This window comes from Stegodyphus dumicola, chromosome 9 (genome assembly GCF_044657685.1).
Source record: "Stegodyphus dumicola isolate Sdum_Otavi_A_Nest chromosome 9, ASM4465768v1".
NCBI lineage: Eukaryota > Metazoa > Arthropoda > Arachnida > Araneae > Eresidae > Stegodyphus > Stegodyphus dumicola.
Genome location: NC_140776.1, coordinates 152915267 through 152935336, shown reverse-complemented (window position 1 = coordinate 152935336; position 20070 = coordinate 152915267). Strand labels below are relative to the sequence as shown.

General features: G+C 30.8%; 1 protein-coding gene across 2 annotated transcripts in view; it reads left to right on the top strand.

Annotated features, from left to right (window-relative positions):
* The window catches only part of tw (Protein O-mannosyl-transferase 2), a 68997-nt gene that overhangs the window by 19950 nt on the left and 28977 nt on the right, over positions 1–20070 (top strand). For both annotated transcript variants that reach the window (XM_035357201.2, XM_035357202.2), the window contains exons 9-13: positions 1084–1166; positions 6528–6637; positions 6869–7002; positions 9909–9987; positions 16841–16992. In XM_035357201.2, the coding sequence (XP_035213092.1) occupies positions 1084–1166; positions 6528–6637; positions 6869–7002; positions 9909–9987; positions 16841–16992 (558 nt within the window). The remainder of the gene's footprint in view (positions 1–1083; positions 1167–6527; positions 6638–6868; positions 7003–9908; positions 9988–16840; positions 16993–20070) is intronic.

Below are 20070 nucleotides of genomic sequence, written 5' to 3'. Positions count from 1 at the left end.
ATAATGGAGAATTGTGATAGGTCCTTAGTACAGTAATGTTATCAGTTTTTTGGCTTTCATTATGGTTCACAGGCAATAGGTCAACAGAGCATGTGTTGCAAGAATACCAATGTATGTATTATGTGTAAATATAAAGATACATGGATATACATACTAATATCTACCTCACCCTAAAATGAAATTAAAATTAATGATGATTATGCTAATATTGAAATAAGATGTTAAGTTTTCATTACAAAATATTTAAGTAAAAAACCATGTGATATATTTATATTTTTTGTCTTTTGTTATCAGCAAGAGTTATTGTGCTGTTTTATTAATCGCAGACTGAGAATTGGAACAAATGCTCATTAGTAAATTAGAAATCATTTTATGAGATACTTGAAAAATTACTTAAAATTGAACAATGATTATTTACTGATCAATTGATTTACATCAAGCATTTTTAGATATTAAATGGGATTAAGATTTTGGTCTGGTATTATTATTGTTGCGTTTTACGGGTTCATGGATTTGGAGTCATTGATGACAACACTTGCTGAAGAATCAAAGTGCAATTTGTTCTTCAGTATTACACAGGACAGTTTCAAAGACATGTTACAGTCTTCAAAAAACTGTGACAAACATGCTGAAACAATCAGCAACACAGCTTTTAGACTATCAGGCTATATAATGATGAGGAAAACTTCACAGCAAAGCACTAAAATACAGCAATTGAGCTAATCTCTGAACTCAAGTTGCTACTACTGAACTCAACGTACTCTCCCGAATTCAAGATACTCTCCTACTATGCATATAGGCATGGTATATATAGCATGGCCTGTCTTCAAGAACATTGCGGGGAAGCTATTAAAGTATTTCTATGCTTTATAATATTTAAAATAAAAATACAGAATATTTTAATGCTAATACTGGGTTAATTAATTAAAAATTAAATTAATTCTTCTTTCTGAATGAAAAATTGATTCTTTCTTTGTAGTGAAACCAATTCACTTTGTTAAAATGAAATGAATTTTCTATAGTAGATTATTTATACTTCTGCAAACTGCGTAGTTAAAATGAGTTAAATATTTGTATTTTTAGTGGTTCTGGAGATGGATTTTTTAGTTCTGCTTTCCAGTCTCAACTTGAAGGCAATTCATTATATCATGCTCATATGCCTAGAGGTAATAAATATTTACTCATAACTGGTTTGGGTTATTAAGTGTTTCATACATAATAGTTTTAAAAATTAAATCATTTTTGTGCATAGCCTTAGTTTGGATTTATATTTGTTTTGAATCTTTGTATTAGTCTTAAATGTGCATTTTCTTAAAAAACAAATTGTGTCAGATTGATTGTATTTGAAATCTCCAATATATGTTTAGGTGAGGATTAATTTCTTTACTGCATTTTTTTTAGTTATGATAATACGTGGCATATGTTTCTTGAAGGATTTGTGATTAATAACATAACATTTTAAACTTTTGAAGATGACTAACATGCAAGAAAATTTAATATTACTTGCCCTAAGGTAGGTGTGTGCAAAAATGTTCACTATAAAATCTTTTTAAAAAATCTGTATATGTGTGGAAGTTAAAGCATGAAGTGTGGTCACTTCTAGACAGTTGATGCAACCAAAGCTCAGCATATACATTTTATCATTATTTTGGGCTTTGCTTTAGTTAGGCATTTCTTGGTTTGTTATAGAGAAACTGGCTAAAGTTAGAAATCATCTGTAATCATATTATTTTATTCATCATATTATTTTAATGATTTTCTTATACATCTGATGATTTTGTCAAGTGAAAAATACTTTTGCTGTTTGTGTGTGTTTTAAAGCTACATTTTTATCATAATAGCTTTATTAGTACATAATTAGAAATTTCAGTGATAATGTTTTTTGTGTTGCAGATATAGAACAAAATAGATAAATAACAGTGCATTTCTGATAGATCTAAAATTAGTTAAAACAGGTAAACAATGATTTTTTTAATACTAGGAAGTGTTTGACACCAAAAGCATCTTTAACAAATAAAAATCGCTTCGCTGACTGCTTATTTATTCATTTTTATTCAAATTCACTGTTTTCATGTTTCTCAAAAGTCTTTAGAAGAGATTAATATTTGGGTAGATGACCACCTGCTCTTCTATCCCTTGCTATATGGACTTGCATATTTTCATAATTTTTATCAAGTTCCTTATGTAGAATTACTTCGCAGTTTACTGAAGAGCACTTTTGGCTCTGCCCCAGTATAACCACAAATCTGTCAACACATTAGTGCATTCTAGATTTTGATATATTTATTATGCACTTGCTTTAAGCAGAGATTGCCACAGCAACAATAAATAAGTGACTATTGGCTGTGATAGTTGACCATAGGTTTCATAGTTTGATTTCAACAATCTATCTAAGTTTATCGCTTTTCCCCATACCAGTGATCCATAGTTTAACTACCAGTATTAATAGTTTATTAGTGACCAATTGCTTTGCAGGTGGTAATTGCCCTTCATTTAAATTTTGCTTAAAAAAGAATTTCTCAAAATGTAATACACTGCACCATACTTGTTATGAATAGGTTAACTGCAAGTGACTTTAACCTAATGGTGAGTAGTGACCAACAGCTTTGATTAGTGCCAGTGTGCTTTTGTTTAGAATTTTTAATTTAAAAATCATTTTAAGTTCCTTGCATTGCTCACGTCATTGAAATATAGGTTGATCATTCTTGACAATAAACCAAGTTGTCAGTGACCAACAATTTTAATCAACACTTGTCTACTTAAATTTTAATATAAAAGTATCTTTAAAATTGTTGCATGTGCCTATACTGGTGACTTGACTACCACAGACTATGAAACTTGTGGTGCCCATGAGCTCTGAGTCATTTGGATGCTTTGGTTAAATTTTAGTTTAGAAAGTAGTCTAAATTTGCTGCGTTATGTCATATTGTGAGAGAGTGTCAATTTGTTAGACACTGGTGATTAACCTTGAGGAATGCAAGAAGCCTTTGATTTAATTTTAAAATTTATTTAAATTTGCTGCACAACCTTAACTCTTTTAAGACCAAAACACTCCAGATGCCTCTTCAATCAAACAACTACCCAAAACGACCGAAATTCCAATGTCCATTTATTCCCTCTCCCTAAGGTATGCTGTGGCAGGTGCAGTTTCCGCAAATGCATTGCATCAGTTTATTGCAGACAGCTTGTCTTAAAGGGATTTATTCTTATCTTCATTTGTTAGGAAGTAGAAAGGATGTCATTTTAAATCTTCACACCTCTTTGTGTATTAATGGATAGGTAGGAGAGAAAATTGCTGTGAATGTCGAAAGGTGTTTTAGGCGCTTCAGTATTTTAAGCGTACTGGTTAGCAAAAGCTTCAGTTTTCAAAGAGTTAAAATGTAGGCTTTTGTTTCACTGGTGATCTATAGGAATGTGATCGGTGGTTTGGGACAAAGCAGTACTTTTTAAACCAGCTTTATCCCAATTCCACATTGCAAAACTAGTTATAAGTATGTAAAACATAATGTAATGTAGTTTTTGAAAATTTTTAGAAAGATTTCACTAAGGCCCTTTCTAATGTTAATGTGATAAGATCATCATTTATTTGTCTGTTTTATGTTATTTTTATACCTTTGGAAAGTACAAATTTATTTACATCTTATTATATTTTATATTCAAGACATTGATAAATCATCAATAGAGATTTCTAATTCTGGACTAATAAAGGTACAAATGATTAAAATGTAACTTAAATTTCGCCATTGAATAGCAAATTTAGCTTTCATCTGTCAGGAACTTCTTTTTCTTAAAAAATCATTAAAATTTTAATAAAGGTAATTTCTAATTTAATAAATAAATTTGATTCTAATTTATGAAGTCTAACTAATGAATTCTAATTTCTAATTTAATAAATAATGATTTGAAATGATCTCTGTTCACTCAAGGAGCTAGTCCTAGTGCAACCATAACAGGCTGCAGAATTTAGGAGCAAAAAATTTTGCAATCACAGGACAGCAGGAATTGCACTCGAAATTAAAGGTTTAATGATTGCTGTATCCTTGAATAATGCTCCTTAATCAACACCTCCCTAATTAATTACTTAAGTAATTTTATAAGAGTTATGCTGTTTCTGCAATGGACGTAAGCCTAAAAATTCACTTATTTCAGGTATGAACAATCCAATTAAAATGTTTTACTTCTGATTTACAAGAATAAGGAAATATTGTTTTTATTTCTAATGCATTGCATGAAAGCTAAGCACAAAAATGCACAATAGTAAATTTGTGATAAAATATGCATTAAATATTTAAATTGGGAGGAAGTAAAACTTATTGTATTAAACTAAATATTAAAATCTTTTTATTTATTTTTTAAACATTTTCTTCCTGAATAAAACCTAACCATCAGTACAAAATTCTGTGGCTAATATTTGCAATATTTCTTGATCATTTCTGTGTGAGTAAAATTATCTCTGCAAATACTATTTGCATTACAGTTAATGGTTTTCTGTATTAATCTTAGACATCTCATGACATGCAGAGAATGTTTCATGTCTGCTTATTCGTAATGTAATTTAGAAAATATCTATAGATAATAAAACATAAACCCTTGTTATACTAAAATAAGCCTTTTTCAGAATTTTGATTAATTTTGATTAATTGCATTTATGATGTTTTATTGTTTTATAATTATTTTTGAATGAAATGTTCTTGTATAAAGACATTTTAATTTTTTTATTTTTTTATTTTTATTGTATGAATTATTAAAATTCTATATCAATCAGTTTCTTTTTGTAGATGCATTAATAATAAATTATCAGCCTGTTGTTATCCTAAAGTATATTAGTCCTGAATAGGATATGAGTCTCAATGCAGCATTTTCCATTGAATCACAATAAACAGTACAGTACAAAATCTTTAATCCTCCATAATCAGGATTGATCTATAATCCGGACCTCAAAGCTACAAACTTTCTGCGCATGCGTTTTCGCATGCGCATAATACGTTTATGCATGCACATTTAATGTATAACGAACGGTATAAGCTAAGCTAAAATTATCTAATTATCTATTTCAGTTAATGTTGCAGATTGTGTTGTTCCTTAATCTTCTAATTGGATTATTTATTGCAGACTGTTAGAGCAATTTTATAAAAAGTAAGCTTGAACTTTCGATTATGTCAAACAGAGTTTCCAATTCTGGAGCTGCCAAAAGATCTACGAAGCGAAAGCATGTTTCGATGTACTGCTTCCAATAGTGAAGAAAGTGACAGAGAGGTTATTGAGAACGAAAAAATTTCTATTGACAAATTAGTCGGTATTCTTGACACAGCAATTACAGGACTTGAACAGCGGAACTTTGTAACTGAACAAGAAATTATGTCTATTTATAAAATTAAAGAGAAAGTATTAGGACATAAAACAAAGCAACTTACATTGAAAGAAATGTTTAATAAAGTAAACAAATAAATATTAAGCTTTTTTTTTTTTTTTTTTTTTTTTTTGTAAATTTTGATACCCTTTAGATCATAATTGCTCCTTATTTCATAAATTACGGTTTCATATTTTTAATTTTATAATTTCTGCATGCCATCTTACCAGATTTAAATTGATGATCTATAATCCAGAAAAACCCTAATCCAGAATCGCCGAAGTCCCGCCGAGTCCGGATTAAAGACTTTGTACTGTATATCATTTTTCAGATTATTGCTACCATATATTATCACTCTGTATTATATTTAAAGAAATTAAATTATGAAGAATCTGCATGAATATATGCATGTTTCTCACATTGTGAGAAAACAACGGTACCTAGAGTCATCAAATTTTGAATAACGTAGTCCTCCACCCGAACATGGTACCTCAAAGCCTGAATTTTGAATTTGTTTTATTATCTGTTTCATATTTTGTAAAACATTAATGAATTTTTGACTAACAAACTTTATGATTTCAAAATGAGCAGTGGCAATACTGTACGGAAAAAAAAAAAAAAAAAAAACATTTTCCCCCCCAGTGTGCAAGACTCTGTATTGGAAATTCTAAAGATATGCTGGTTTTAAATATTTTGTGATTTTGGTGTTGAACTGAATTTTGTGAGGCATAATTGCCAAGAATGTGATATTTAATTAATAAAATAAACGCACAAAACGTAATTAATAAAAGGACAAAAAGTTTTGTAGAACCAGAAAAGAAAGAAGTTTTGTAGAAAAAAAACTGAAAATTGATGTGATGAACTGAACAAAAGACTGAAAATGACAGAAAAATGTACACCAACACTTAACACTGCATCAGGAATTCTAAACGTATACTTCTATGCTGCTTTTAAAATTTAGCTGTTGAATTAAATATGGTGTAAGTGCAAAGAAAATTATGCTTGATAATATAGCCTAAAAAGGGGAAAAAAAAAAAAAAAAAGGTAGTAGGAGTGAGTGTAACAACAGACTGGTAGACTGCGAACTCAGTGAGAACATAAAAACCTTAACAAATCCTTTTGAATGAGTTTTAAAACTGGACCCTTTCATATTTTTATTTATTTATTTATTTTAAAGATGTAGCTTATGGTGCAATTGTGACTTTAAAAAATCACAGAACCGGAGGTGGTTATCTTCATTCACATTGGCATCTCTATCCAGAAGGGATTGGAGCAAGACAACAGCAGGTGAATTTCTATGACTTTTAATATACTAGTTTGTATTTCAAAAGTAATAATATATGTTAAAAAATGCTTCATGAATAGTTTTAATTTATAAAAAACATTTTTATTTGCATCAGAAATTTTTGATTTGGTTGATTTTATATATCTTAATTTATATTTGTACATATTAATCCTTAATCAGATAAATGATTTAAATATTTACTTTAGCTAAATTTAGTTTTGTTTCCTTTGTAGGTTACAGCTTATTCTCATAAAGATGAAAATAATAAGTGGTTGATTAAGAAATTTGATTCTGAACCTGATTCTTCAGCAGAAGCTCCAGTAGAACTTGTTAAAAATGGAGATCTCATACGATTAGAACATGTAGTGTAAGCTGAGGCTATTCTTTTCCTGATATTTAGTCTTTAAATAAATTTTCACAGAAAAAGCTTCAGGGAGTGATGTTTGCTGTAGTTATTATAGTTTTTAGGCACTTTAATTATTGCATGAATTCAAGCATTTAATTTTTTTTTTTTAGTCCAAGCAAAATCAAAATGTGCTATCCTTTATACATTAAAATGCATATATGTTAAGTTTATCATTTTACTGAGTGTGAGTTGTGTATTTTCTGTACTGCATAATGTAATTGAATTACATCCACAAAAAGTGTCAACGCTTATAATAGGGAGATCACACATACAAAACTTAAAATCATAAAAATGTAATTAAAAGGTGACGTCTTAATTGTAACAAATTTACATTAAAGTGTAGCAAGAAAATTTAAAACTTACTAAATATTATATTTCAGTGATCTGAAGTCTGAAAAATCAAAGTAGCATTAGTTTTCTAAAATTTCTTTAGTTTATTGCTGTTTGCTTTTCATTTATTCCACATAGAAAATATAACTGGGAAAATATATAACCAGATGATTAATATGCATTTCAATCATCATTGCTCTGCAAGGAGCTTAAAATTTAATTCACAATAAAATTCAAGGAAATAAATAAACAAATAATTATTAATTAAATGTCTTTTATTGGTTTAATGTATATATATGTTATCAGCAAAGTATGAAACGATGACATTCTATTGAATGCCTAGGCATTGTATAGAATGTCAGCAGATGTTTTTAGGCAACGTTTCCCTAGGCATTCTATAGAATGACAAATGCTATTTAGGCAAAGTATGAAACACCGTCATTCTATAGTATATAAAATATGCCAATATATTGCATAAATCACCTTCCCCCTAGACAAAGTGAAGAATAGGAACTTGCACAGTAGTTCCCAAAGAAGAAGTAGGAAATTGTTTTTCTGAATTCATTTTCATTTTTTAGCTTGTATTTCCAGATTGATTTTAGAATTTATTTTACCTTCAGTAGAATTTTCAGTTTTGAAACAGAGTGCACAAAATATCTATTTCATCATCTTTACTAGAATGGCCACATAAGGTATGTATTTTTTGACAGCACATTTCACAAGCAAGTGCATCACTCGTTTCCTTTAAACACACATAAAAGGTATCAAAAATGGAATGTGGAAATATTGAATGAACTGAAATACGTGTGATATTTGAAATGAATCGGAGATGTATTTCATTGCTCTGCCGGTTTCTCATTTAGCATTTTATAGAATGCCTAGGAAATGTGTGAGATATTAATCGTTTCATACATTGCCAACTAGTTTTAGGCATTATATACTATGATGGATTTCAAACTTTGCAGGTAACATATGTGTAAGTTGTAAACTATTAAATTCACATATGATAATAAATCATCTGTCAGGAAATATGTATGTAAATACTTCATATTATTTTGATCAAAAAATTAAGCTATTATTGAATGATCTGTAGCAATGTTCTTCAAAATTTCGAAAAATCTTCTAAATATGAATTAGGTAATACAAACTGTATGTGTTAATATCTCGTGTTTGATTTTAATCTAAGAGATTTATTTGTAATTAATTTGCCTGCAGCTATGTTCTTCAGAATGTTCATTCAAGAATACCATAGCATTTCTTTTTAACTGTGGTACATATTGGATTGTATATTTCTGTATGCACTTTATAAAGCAGTTAAGCTTTAAGCTGAAACAGTGGAGCATTTTTTGAAAGTAAGTTTATGCATGTAAAAATAATTTAGATATCAAGTAAGTTATTGAGTGTCCAAAATTAATGATAGAATAATAGATATTATAAGGCCACGTGATAAGTAAATTACCACATGATAGACACTCTCTTCTTTACCGAGAAAGCCCAACAGTGGCCAAGGCGATAAGACTGCTGAATGCTGATAGTTCAACATAGAATAAAATTTCAGTGAATGGGCTCACTACATAGGCATTTTTGGTTTTTCTGCAAGCATAATGTAAATACAAGGCAATTTCCCTAAAAATGTCCTCCATGAAAACATCTCTTCTTTTATAGATATTCCTAGTGGACTTTTCTCTAGTTAAATCAACCAGTCTCTAATGATTTCCAAGACAATTATTTATTTTGATATTCTTAAGCTGCATGCTTTCTGTTGATAAAAACTAATTCTGTTCAATAAGAATAACAATAGAATACTGCTGCAATAAAATATTACTGTATCATGTGAGGAATTTGTGAAATGGAGATCCCTTGTGTTGGTATTGCATCTTTCTCAGGATGGAAGACATGATCCATAATGCACAAAAATGAATTCATCAATAGACTTGAAATTCTGGAAGCTAAGAGATGTACCCACGTATTGAGGTGAGCAGTATGCAGGAAGCAAATCATCCTAAGCAAAACCATCTGTGTTATCTGTTAGTGAATTTATGAGTCATTGAATGAAATAGCACTTTTCCCCCCTTTTTCCTTCTCAAACACTGGGAAGATATTTTGATCTATTAATTAGTGAATAACTTAGGATGTTCTGTAAATCATAGTGCCCCGTTGAAGGTATGGATTTGGATTATTTAAGTATGGCAAAGCACATGAGGGCTATCTGCCTAAAGGGAGGGATGCCTACGTGGAGGACTTTCTAAGGGAGACTGGCTCGTATACTTGTTACACATGAGGAAAACCACGTTGCAAAGGTATGATTTATTTTTCAATAAAATGCTCCATATGCTTTCAATAAAATGCTCTAGCTATATTGCTCAGGGCATGTAATTATATTAGATGTTAAACATAAGGAAGAACATATCCTTGTATTTTATTTAGAAATTTACTAATGCCATATGGCTTCAGAAATTTACTACAATTGATCTTTTATCCTTAAATGCTTGAATGGCAAAATCAAAAACTTAAATATATCTTTTCTCCATGTCCAGGACAAGACGAAATTTACACAGCCATAAAGAAGTAGCACCTATTACTAAACGACATCAGCAAGTATCATGCTATGGTGAAGTAAGTTAAAAATGTGTGTTTTTATTATTTTTTATCTTAACACTTTGATTTTATATTAAATTTAAGATTTAATAGTTAGGCAATTTTAATAATATTTTTTGTTTTCCTCTTTATCTGTACATATATATACACCATGTCCATGAAAGTCCTTGCTAAGTCTTAATTTTGCAACCATTATTTATAGAAGATATAATTTATTTTGGCATTGTTAAATTTATAGAAACATATTTTGGACATTTTTAAATTTATAGAAATCAATTTTCTGAAGTTCACAAAATTAACTATGCATTCTACTGGTCCCTCTAAATATATTTAGAAAAATTTTAACCTTATAAAAAATAAATTGCAAAGGATTTGACTCCTGTATGACAAATATTGACTAAGATATCTAATTTCAAAATCTGTGATTTTTTTATGTTACATTCAATTTACATTCAGAAATCTGTTAATAAATAAATTTTAAAAATTCAAACTTGTTTCTTTTGTTCTCCCTTAAATGCAATTCATTGATGCTTTTTTGCGATTTGTTAGTGCTTTGAGGTACTTGCGTATTATCCATCAACCGGCCAAATAGTGCAAATTAGAGCCAATTATAGATGACTCACTTCATTTAGAATTTAACCTTAATGGTTGGTGATTGATAACTGTTGACGAAATTTACATCAACGAAATAATGCATAAGTATCATTATGCCGCCCTCCAACCAGTATAGTGGTTAGCGTCACTGACTGCTATGGTGAAGGGCCCAGGTTTGAATCTCGAAAAAGGCATGGATGTTTGTAAATGTATCATGTCAGTGTGGCATGGTGGCATTCTAAATATGTGGCAAGCCGAAACTCCTCTTGTGTGGTTTGGTGGAAGGGGAGAGGGACGGGAGACCCTCGGACCTGTTCCCTTAGGGTTCTGTCCATCAAAATTGGGGCTGGAACTGAGCCATATCGCACTGTCACCTGTTAGTTGCTCCAGGCTGTTACCAACGACAGGTGTAATCTTGCACTCCTTGCCGCAATAAATTTCACAGGCTTGGGCTGATTACGTCGGACAAGTGAGCATAAGCAACTACAACATCATTGTGCCAAAATAATTTTCATGCAAGTAATTTATAAATTTTCAAAGTATGTTATTAATAGTCTCATGAAGTTTTATTACTTTAGGATCACAAACTGATATTCATACAAAAAATTTCTTAATCCTCAAATAGTTTTCATTTTTAAATAGTTCAAATAATAGTACGAGTCATCAGTGTGCCAATACAGAAGCCTGCTAGTGTTTTCTAGAAGACAAATTCTATAAGATTCTGTCAACAAGATCTCCAATTAGAAAAAAAATATTGATCAATACTTTTTCACAGTAGTCTCCATAGAAATGCTTGTCATTTAATCTCAACATCAGAAATCTTTTCTAACCTGATATTTTATTACTTGTATGAAGTAAAGAAAGTATTGTAATTACAAAAAACTCTGAGTATCATATTTCAATGGAAATATCCATTTTGACCATTCCCAACTCCATTTTCACTAATTTTTTGCATGATGTCTGTACATACGAGCAGAATAAAGAACTCTTTTTCAGAAATGGATTCAAAACAGAATTTTTCATTATGTCTGTGCGTATATATGTATCTTGCATAACTCAAAAATGATTAGGAGAAGAACATTGAAATTTTGTATATGAACTTGCTATACATCTAATTATGCACTTATCTTTTTTATTGCAATCAACATTATCTAAAGTTTATATATATATATACTGAACTCCCTTGCCCAGGCTTAACAGATCTCTCAAGGGAGGTTGAAAATGCGATAAAAAATTGCACATTTTTAAAATGAAATATCCTAGTCAGTTTTTGTTGTACAGGAGTCATACTTTTTGTATTTTTATTTTTCATAATGAATACAAACATAGGAGAGAAACCACATTAAATGTTAGATTTCATTAATTGTCAAAAAAAAAAAAAAAAAGTTTTTTTTTTTTTTTTCTTTTTTTGAAATTGCCAAAACATGAATATTTTCATCAATTACAATGCTTCTGCAAGGGGAAGTATATGACTACAACCAACGACTGTGAAAGTAATGCATATAATTTAATAGGACATACAAGGAAGTCATGTGGTGGCCACATCAGAATCTTTTTTTCTTTAGTTAAATATGCATACAGACATTTCACTATAAAGTTTTTATGTGGCCTTTAAACATAATCAACAAATTTAATACCAAATACCTCAATCATTTTATTTTTTATAATGAGTACAAAATTTTCCTTATAAAGGGATTGCAGAAAGGTAAATTTTGTATGTTAAATTTTAATTACAAAATTAATTTCTTTAGATTAAAATATATGAAAACATGAATTATTGCATCATTTAGAACTAGAATTATGTGTATACGAGCAATGGTTGCAAAAATAAAGGCTGGGTAAGAACTTTTGTGGGCATGATGTATATATAGACAGAGAGTGCAAATAAAAAGTTTTATTTTCCTTTAATTTAGAAATATGTGCTCAAATTAGGTTGTTGGGAAGTTATACTGCATATACCTGCTTTGAAGGAATCCATAAAATTTAGTTTTACAATCTTGATATTACAACCACAAATATTATTCATTTGCTAGAAAAATCTTATTGATCAAACTGTCTGATCTTAATGTGATTCTGTAATAATTTAGATAATTTTAGAGCCAAAGCTTTTAATTTCTGTTATTGAATATTTGTGCACATAGAAATTCAGATTTTTAGTTTTGCTTCCAAAAGCTTTTAATTTTCTCTACAAATATAGTAATTAAAATTCTGTTAGGCAGTTCATTGATGCTTAGTAGTATTATAATCAGTATTATTCAAAAGATATAATTAGGATTTTAGATATTTTTTATTGTTGTTTTTGACAACTTTTGCTTTTGTGCAGGAAAACATTATTGTAATGAGTTACTTGATTACTTGATTTAATATGCTGTTATCAGTTGGAGACTTTTTATATTGCTTGTTATAAGGAAGTGTTTGCTCTAACAAATGATAATTATTAAGAGCATTAACTGTGTTTTGTATGCTGAAGTTTTCTTGGATGTAAAAGAAAGTGTAATTTATATGCAGTACTTCATCTACACTCATGTCCATAAATTAAGGATAATTCAGAGTCACATGGAAATCGAACTCTAAAATAAATATATCACCTGTAAAATCACTACACACATCTTCAAGAATCATATGCAAATTTCAGGAAGTAACCGGATGACACCAATAGTACGTCACAATGATGAGAGTGTAAGAGAGTGATATATAAGGAATACAGGCAAAGAAGTAAAATTGATCGCATGTGCTTTATAAGCATTTCAGTGCAATAACTGAATAGTTATGACACAAAGGACGCATGTGGATGATTTTTTACGTGGTAGAATTATCGGCCATCTGGAAGTAGGCGTACCTAACTGGAAGTATCAGACGAACTTGGAATTGCCCAGTGTCATGTCCAGAGGCTTTGGCAATAATTCCAAGATGATGGTAATATGAGTAGACATTACAGCACAGGTCGCCCCAGAGTTACAACGCCAAATGAGGACCGGTATTTGGCAGTTACTGCCAAAAGAAACAGGCGCAGCACAGCCTCAGACCTGTCTCATCAGCTCTCTTCAGCCACTGGTATGACAATTTCAAGGCAGACCGTGTACAGACGCTTAGGGCAAATTGGTCTATATGCTCATAGACCTTACTGCAACCCACTATCGCCTGCGGTTAGCCTGGAGTAGAGAGCATGCATTGTGGACACCGCAACAGTGGGCTTGTGTGATGTTTTCCTGTGAGTTCAGGTTTAGCTTGCAGTCTGATTCTTGCCGGACTTTCATATGGAGAGCTCCAGGTACCCGTTACCACCAAGAAAACATCGTTGAACGATACTGTTACGGTGGTTCAGGAGTGCTCATTTGGGGTGGATTTATTCTGGGTTCCAGAACTGACCTGCATGTTCAAATTCTAACCATGACAAGCCAATTCTGTTGGGACGTCATTCTGGAACAACATGTACATTTGTTTCGGGGCGCCATGGGCTCATAATTTTTGTTATGAATGACAACGTCCGTTCTCACCGTGCAAACATCGTAAGCGAATGCCTTCAATCGGAGGATATCGCCCGTATGGACTGGCCAGCATTCTCACCAGACTTGAATCCAGTAGAGCACGTGTGGGACATGCTTGGCTGACGAGTTGCAGCCCGTCAACTGGACCTTCGGAGACCATTGCTTTTTGAGTGATGTAATATCCCCCAAGATCAAATCGATAATTTGATACTCAGCATGCCTAGGCGTTGTACGGACTGTATTGCATCGTCTGGGAGACATACAATGTATTAACAATCATACCAACCATGTAATATTGGTTTTTTGTAAATAGGTGTTTTTTGTAATTTGCTTCAGGGTGGAAAAAATCGCTATTTTTTTTAATAATATCAAACATATAGGTTTTTTTTTTTTTTTTTTTTTTTTTTTTTTTTTTTTTTTTTTTTTTTTCTCTCTTTACCTTTTGTTTAATAAATAAGCTTTACAAATAAGTCAAATTTGTTTTGCTTCTAACTCTTCCTTTGCCTGATTTTGCATTATCCTTAATTTATGGACATGAGTGTAGATAATGAATTTTAGTCAAGTGAAACTGCATATTTCATAAATTGAAACCCGACAGGCGCTGCAACATATTGTAGCATGCATACAGGTTTGTGGTAAATTGAATACACACAGAATTGATAATAGCTTGATAAAACTTATTTTACCAAAAGAAACACTTCACAGTTCTGAAACTTTCCACAAAAATACGTGTACAGGTCTTCACACTATAGGATGTTTCTAAATGAATATAAGAGTTTTAATACTTTGTAGCATTTATTATGTAAAACTTAAAAATCATAATTAATACATAAAATGAAAGAGCAACTCAAACAGTTCTATTTGTTGGTACACGCATGTGCCAGAAAGTGCTAGTAGCAAAAATGGCGACTAATGAACAGAAAGCTTTTTGTGTTCTTCAGTTTGCAAAGACCGGATCTGTCGTTACTTGCAACGTGCATTCCAGATTAAGTTTAGATGTGAGCCCCCAAGTGATAATAACATCCGGAGATGTTATTGTAAGTTTGAAAATATTGGCTGGCTTTGCAAAGTGAAGAGTATAGTACGACCAAGAGTTAGTGGAGAGAGTGTTGAGCGAGTGAGAGATTTATGTGATTTCTACCTGTGGGGGTTCATAAAGGATCGTGTATATGTGCTTCCACTACCAGCTGACCTAATTGACCTAAGAAACAGAATTGAGGCAGCTGTTGCAACAATTACACCACAGAGAACACCTTCTCCGATGGGCAGGCATTAGAGGTACACATCGTACAGGGCGTCTTGCAAACAGACCACCACCGTGCAGTCTTCTGGCCACGGTAAAACGCGATATCGGTTGTCCAGTCACCTGTGTCATGTGTCTAACGATTTCTCTCGCTGTCTGCTGCCTGTTTCTTCTGGCCTGTAAGGCAATATACCGGTCATCTGCGGGTGTGGTTCCTCGTGGACGACCACTACTAAACCCCCAGATAGCTGTTCCTGTAGTTTGAAATTGTCTCCAAAGTTGTGAAACGATGCTGTGAGCAATTCCGAACTCTGCAGCCACACTTATCACGCTGCGGCCTTCCTCCAACTTCCCAATGATTCGACCTCGGGTAAAAGCATCCAGATGTCGTCTAACAGATTGATTATTTGCCATTTCTCGCTGAGACAGCAACTCTATGATTTTAACTGCACGAAAGCACCCCACCCCCAATGGCGGGTGCTCACTCATCTTTGCCTTGGCCACATCTAAGGCCAGACGTGGTAGTCACGTTATTATGAGGCACCTAATGGGTGTGCCACCTTCGACTGCTATGAAGGGCTGGACAGTTAGAACCATGCCTTCTCCGTGATTCGAACCTGGGCCCTTTGATCACAGTTAACTTCCCTAATAACTATACCGTCTGGGCAGCATTTAAAGCTGTGCTTTACATAATATACTTAAGGGCTGTTTTCTGAAATATGCTAAAATATATGTTTCAGATGGCAGTAAATAATTTATTGTTATTGTTACTTCTGAATTTATTAATATTATATTGTGTATCTTATTTTTAAATGTCATAGTAAATGTAAATTTTTAATATATATTAAAAAAGTAATTTAGAGGTCTAAAATTAATTATCTACTTCATAAAGTATAATTAGCTTGAGAGCATGTGTAAAATTAATATATATCTATTTTTTTTTCCATGTTCTTCATGTATAGCAGTTTTCTAATATCTGAAAATTATTTTATGCATAATATTTTACAGAACAATTTTAATGAAAAAAAAATGGATTACATGTTGAACAAATTCTAAACTGCTTCCCCCCCCCCGAAAAAAAGAAGGAATTTCACACAAATTCTCATATTAGGTCCTTTTCAGATTTTATCCCGAATCATGAAAAATCAAATGAAATACTTTCAGATATGAAGTGCAGATAAACAGCATTATTATAAATAAAAAATTATTTATTCAGCAAAAGTAAAAATTTATTTATTTAAAATAATTTTATGCAAAATAACATATAAATTGGTTAGTACTGTTAACTTTCCACTGAGATAATATTCATTTTTGTGGATGTTGTGTATAATGGACATATAAACAAATGGTGTAGCTCTGAAAATAGTTACTTTGATGTTGACTACTATGTTAATTTTTCATTTCACAGAGTATTGTAGTGAAGATGCATGTTGTCACATCAAAATATTAGCAACCCACTGAATAAAAGATTCGACAAAGTAGCACAGAAAAATATATTCCTTATGTAAATTGCTGCCTATAATACATGTTTAATTTTTTTTAATAGAATGGAACTGGAGATGCCAATGATGTGTGGAGACTTGAAATAGTTGGCATAGATGAAAGAGTAACAGTTGCTACTGTAACAAGTAAATTTAGAATTATTCATTATTTAACTGGGTGTGCTCTGCATTCTCACTCCAAGCAGCTACCTAAATGGTGAGTTACAATGCTTAAGCCTTTTTTTTTTTTTTTTTTTTTTTTAATAAAAAGGTAGACATTGGAGAACAGTTTAAATATTTTGAAGAAATTTTAAACAGTACTTTAATTATGATATAAAAAATAAAATAGTGTATAATATCAGAATTTATTTTGTGTGTTTTACTATAAATCTGCACTGCTGTATGTAAATAACTATGAAACTAGGTGACCAAAAAAATGCCCACAGGAAAAATGCTCACAGGTATAAATGCTCACGGGAAAAATGCCGACACAGAGATATGCCCACATAGAAAAAAGCTCACATGGAAAAAATGCTCACTTAGAAATATGCTCACATAGATATATGCTCACACGGAAATAAGCCCACTCATAAATAAAATATGTAGAAATATCCTTAGATTAATCAGTCAGATTAATTAATCGATTTGAATATCGTACATCTATATGAATTGTTCATAGAAAAAATATTTAAATTACCAAATCATCTATGGTATATATATATATATATATCAAAAACTGTAAAACTTATGTGTAGATTCAGTTACTATATAAGATTAACAAATGGGTTGTTTTGAATTAGGAAAAGGAGAGAAAGAAGGAAGAAAATGGAACAGAATATAAGTGAAAAATTATTACAATTTTAATTGTTAAAAAAATAAAATAATATTAAATATAAGTTACACATTTTATAATATAAACATTTATAAGAATAAGAAAACATAAATAATTATTTTATTTAAATTACGAAAGTACCTTATGATATATAAATCACAAATATATATTTTAAAAAGTTATGAATACATAAATGTGCTGAATATTAGCTAATATATGTAAATATTTAATTTTATCATCAGTTTCATCATAGTTTTTTACATGATTCGCGATTAGCAAATATAAGTTTTCATTCTTTCTTTTTTTTTTTTACTTCAGTACACCATGTATTTACAATAGCTAATAATAAACGTTGACTTGCTAAATCTTTTATGAGTCCATCAAATAAAAACCACATAATGGGATGGATACAATTAAATAATGAATTTAGTACTTCATGAAAGCTTTCGTAATAATTTGTGGTTTTAGGAGATTTTTCGAAGGCTGCATCATAATGAATCCACACTTCAATTGGAAACTGTGGTCTTCTAGAACTTTTTTGGCTCCAAACTTAAATAACTACATTCAAACAGTAATTTCTATAGATACCTATCAAAACTATGCAAAATAAGTAAAAGATAGTAAAAAATAGAGTAAAAAAAACAAAAATTAACTGTTCGGAGTTAAAGGAATAAAAATGTCATACAGGGGCAGTAGTATAAAATATTATAGTACATGCAAAATTTAGTTTAGTTTTCATTCTTTTATATACCACCCCTGAAAATGTTTATGTGAGCATTCGTCCAATAATTTTTTTCAAATGATCAAATCATTTTTCTTTAAACAATTCAAGTATATGTACGATGTTCAAGATTGATTAATGTAAGGATATTTCTACGTATTTTATTTATCAGTGGGCTTATTTCCATGTGAGCTTTTTTCCGTGTGAGCACATTTCTAAGTGAGCATTTTTCCATGTGAGCTTTTTTCTACATGGGCGGATTTCTGTGTGGACTTTTTTCCTGTGTTCATTTTTCCTGTGATTTTTTTCCCTAGAACCATGAAACTACAAGAAAAAATTCAAAAAGAATTTGTCTTGCACACTTTTTTATATTTCTCATACATTTTGATTCTATATATTTTCCTATATGAGACTGAAATTGTATGCTAACTATATGAAAAGAGATGTTGATAAAATATGGGAATAATATTTCAGAACTTGCAAAATTAGGCAAGAGGCAACTTTAGGTTAGTCTAGATTTCAGTATAATTTTATCAATTTTGAAAATGCACACACGCAAAGTATTAATTATAGTAATCATCATTTCGCATTCCGAACCTGTTGTTTCTAAGTAAAGTATTCGTAAATTGCAGAAAATAGCCTGAAATGTTTACCAGTAATTTTGCAACTAACATGCATATGTGTAGTCAATATGTTTTCATTTCTGTCATAAGTGTCATAAGAAAAATTCCCATTATTTTGAAATCTATTTGCAGGCAATGAACTTGATATGTTTTTGTAGTACAATGTTAGTTTTTGCAAGTGATAAAACTTGATATGGAAATGCCTTTTTTAAAGTACATTAATTTATATATCAGTGACAATATACTGAAATTAATGCTTAATAAATTTACAAATTAAAGCATAATTTTGAGCAACAAAGTAAAGAATGCTTTGAATTATCATATAAAAGGAAGACAGACTGCTTTTTCTGATGTTCTGCAATATATTTTTTATCCTGATGTTAAAAACTGAAATGATAATTATAAAATTTTTAATAAATCCAGTAAAACTTCTGTTGTCGAAAAGTTAACAAGAAAAATTATTTGAATGTGTATATTGGAACAAAACAGATGCTGTTGAATTACAATAAATGCCTTGTGATACCTTGTGATACCAATTTTGAAAATTTCCTTTGCCCAACCCTATCAACATCTGCTGCATTATTAGTGAAGGAAAATCCTTAGTTTCTAAAAAAGACCAAAAGCATTACATCTAATGAGCAATAAACTTTGTCAAATAAGTAAATAAAAAATTAAGTATTTGAAAAAGGGTTGAAGTACTTTAACAATGACAATAAAATTGTGGAGGAAGTTTATTACCATTTGATATGTTAATGACTCCCAGACTGACAAATATAGTAACCAAGAGAATTTTTTAAGCAGCTGACTTATACGAGGTGTCACACACACAAAAAAAAAAAAAAAAAAAAAAAAAGAGAGATTGGTCCAATAAATCATTGTACTTACAGAATCAGTTCTCACCTTCAAAGTAGTCCTCTTCAGCATTCACACACTTCCTGCCTTCAGTTCTGCCATTGCTGGTAACAATTCTAGAACGAGGTCTTTGGAAGGCCTTCAGGAGATTCTCCGTTTTTGCCTGAACCTCTTCAACTGAGGTAAAATGGCTTCCCTTTAAGCAAGATTTAACTTTAAGAAATAAAAAAAAAAAGTTGTATGGAGCCAAATAAGGTGAATAAGGAG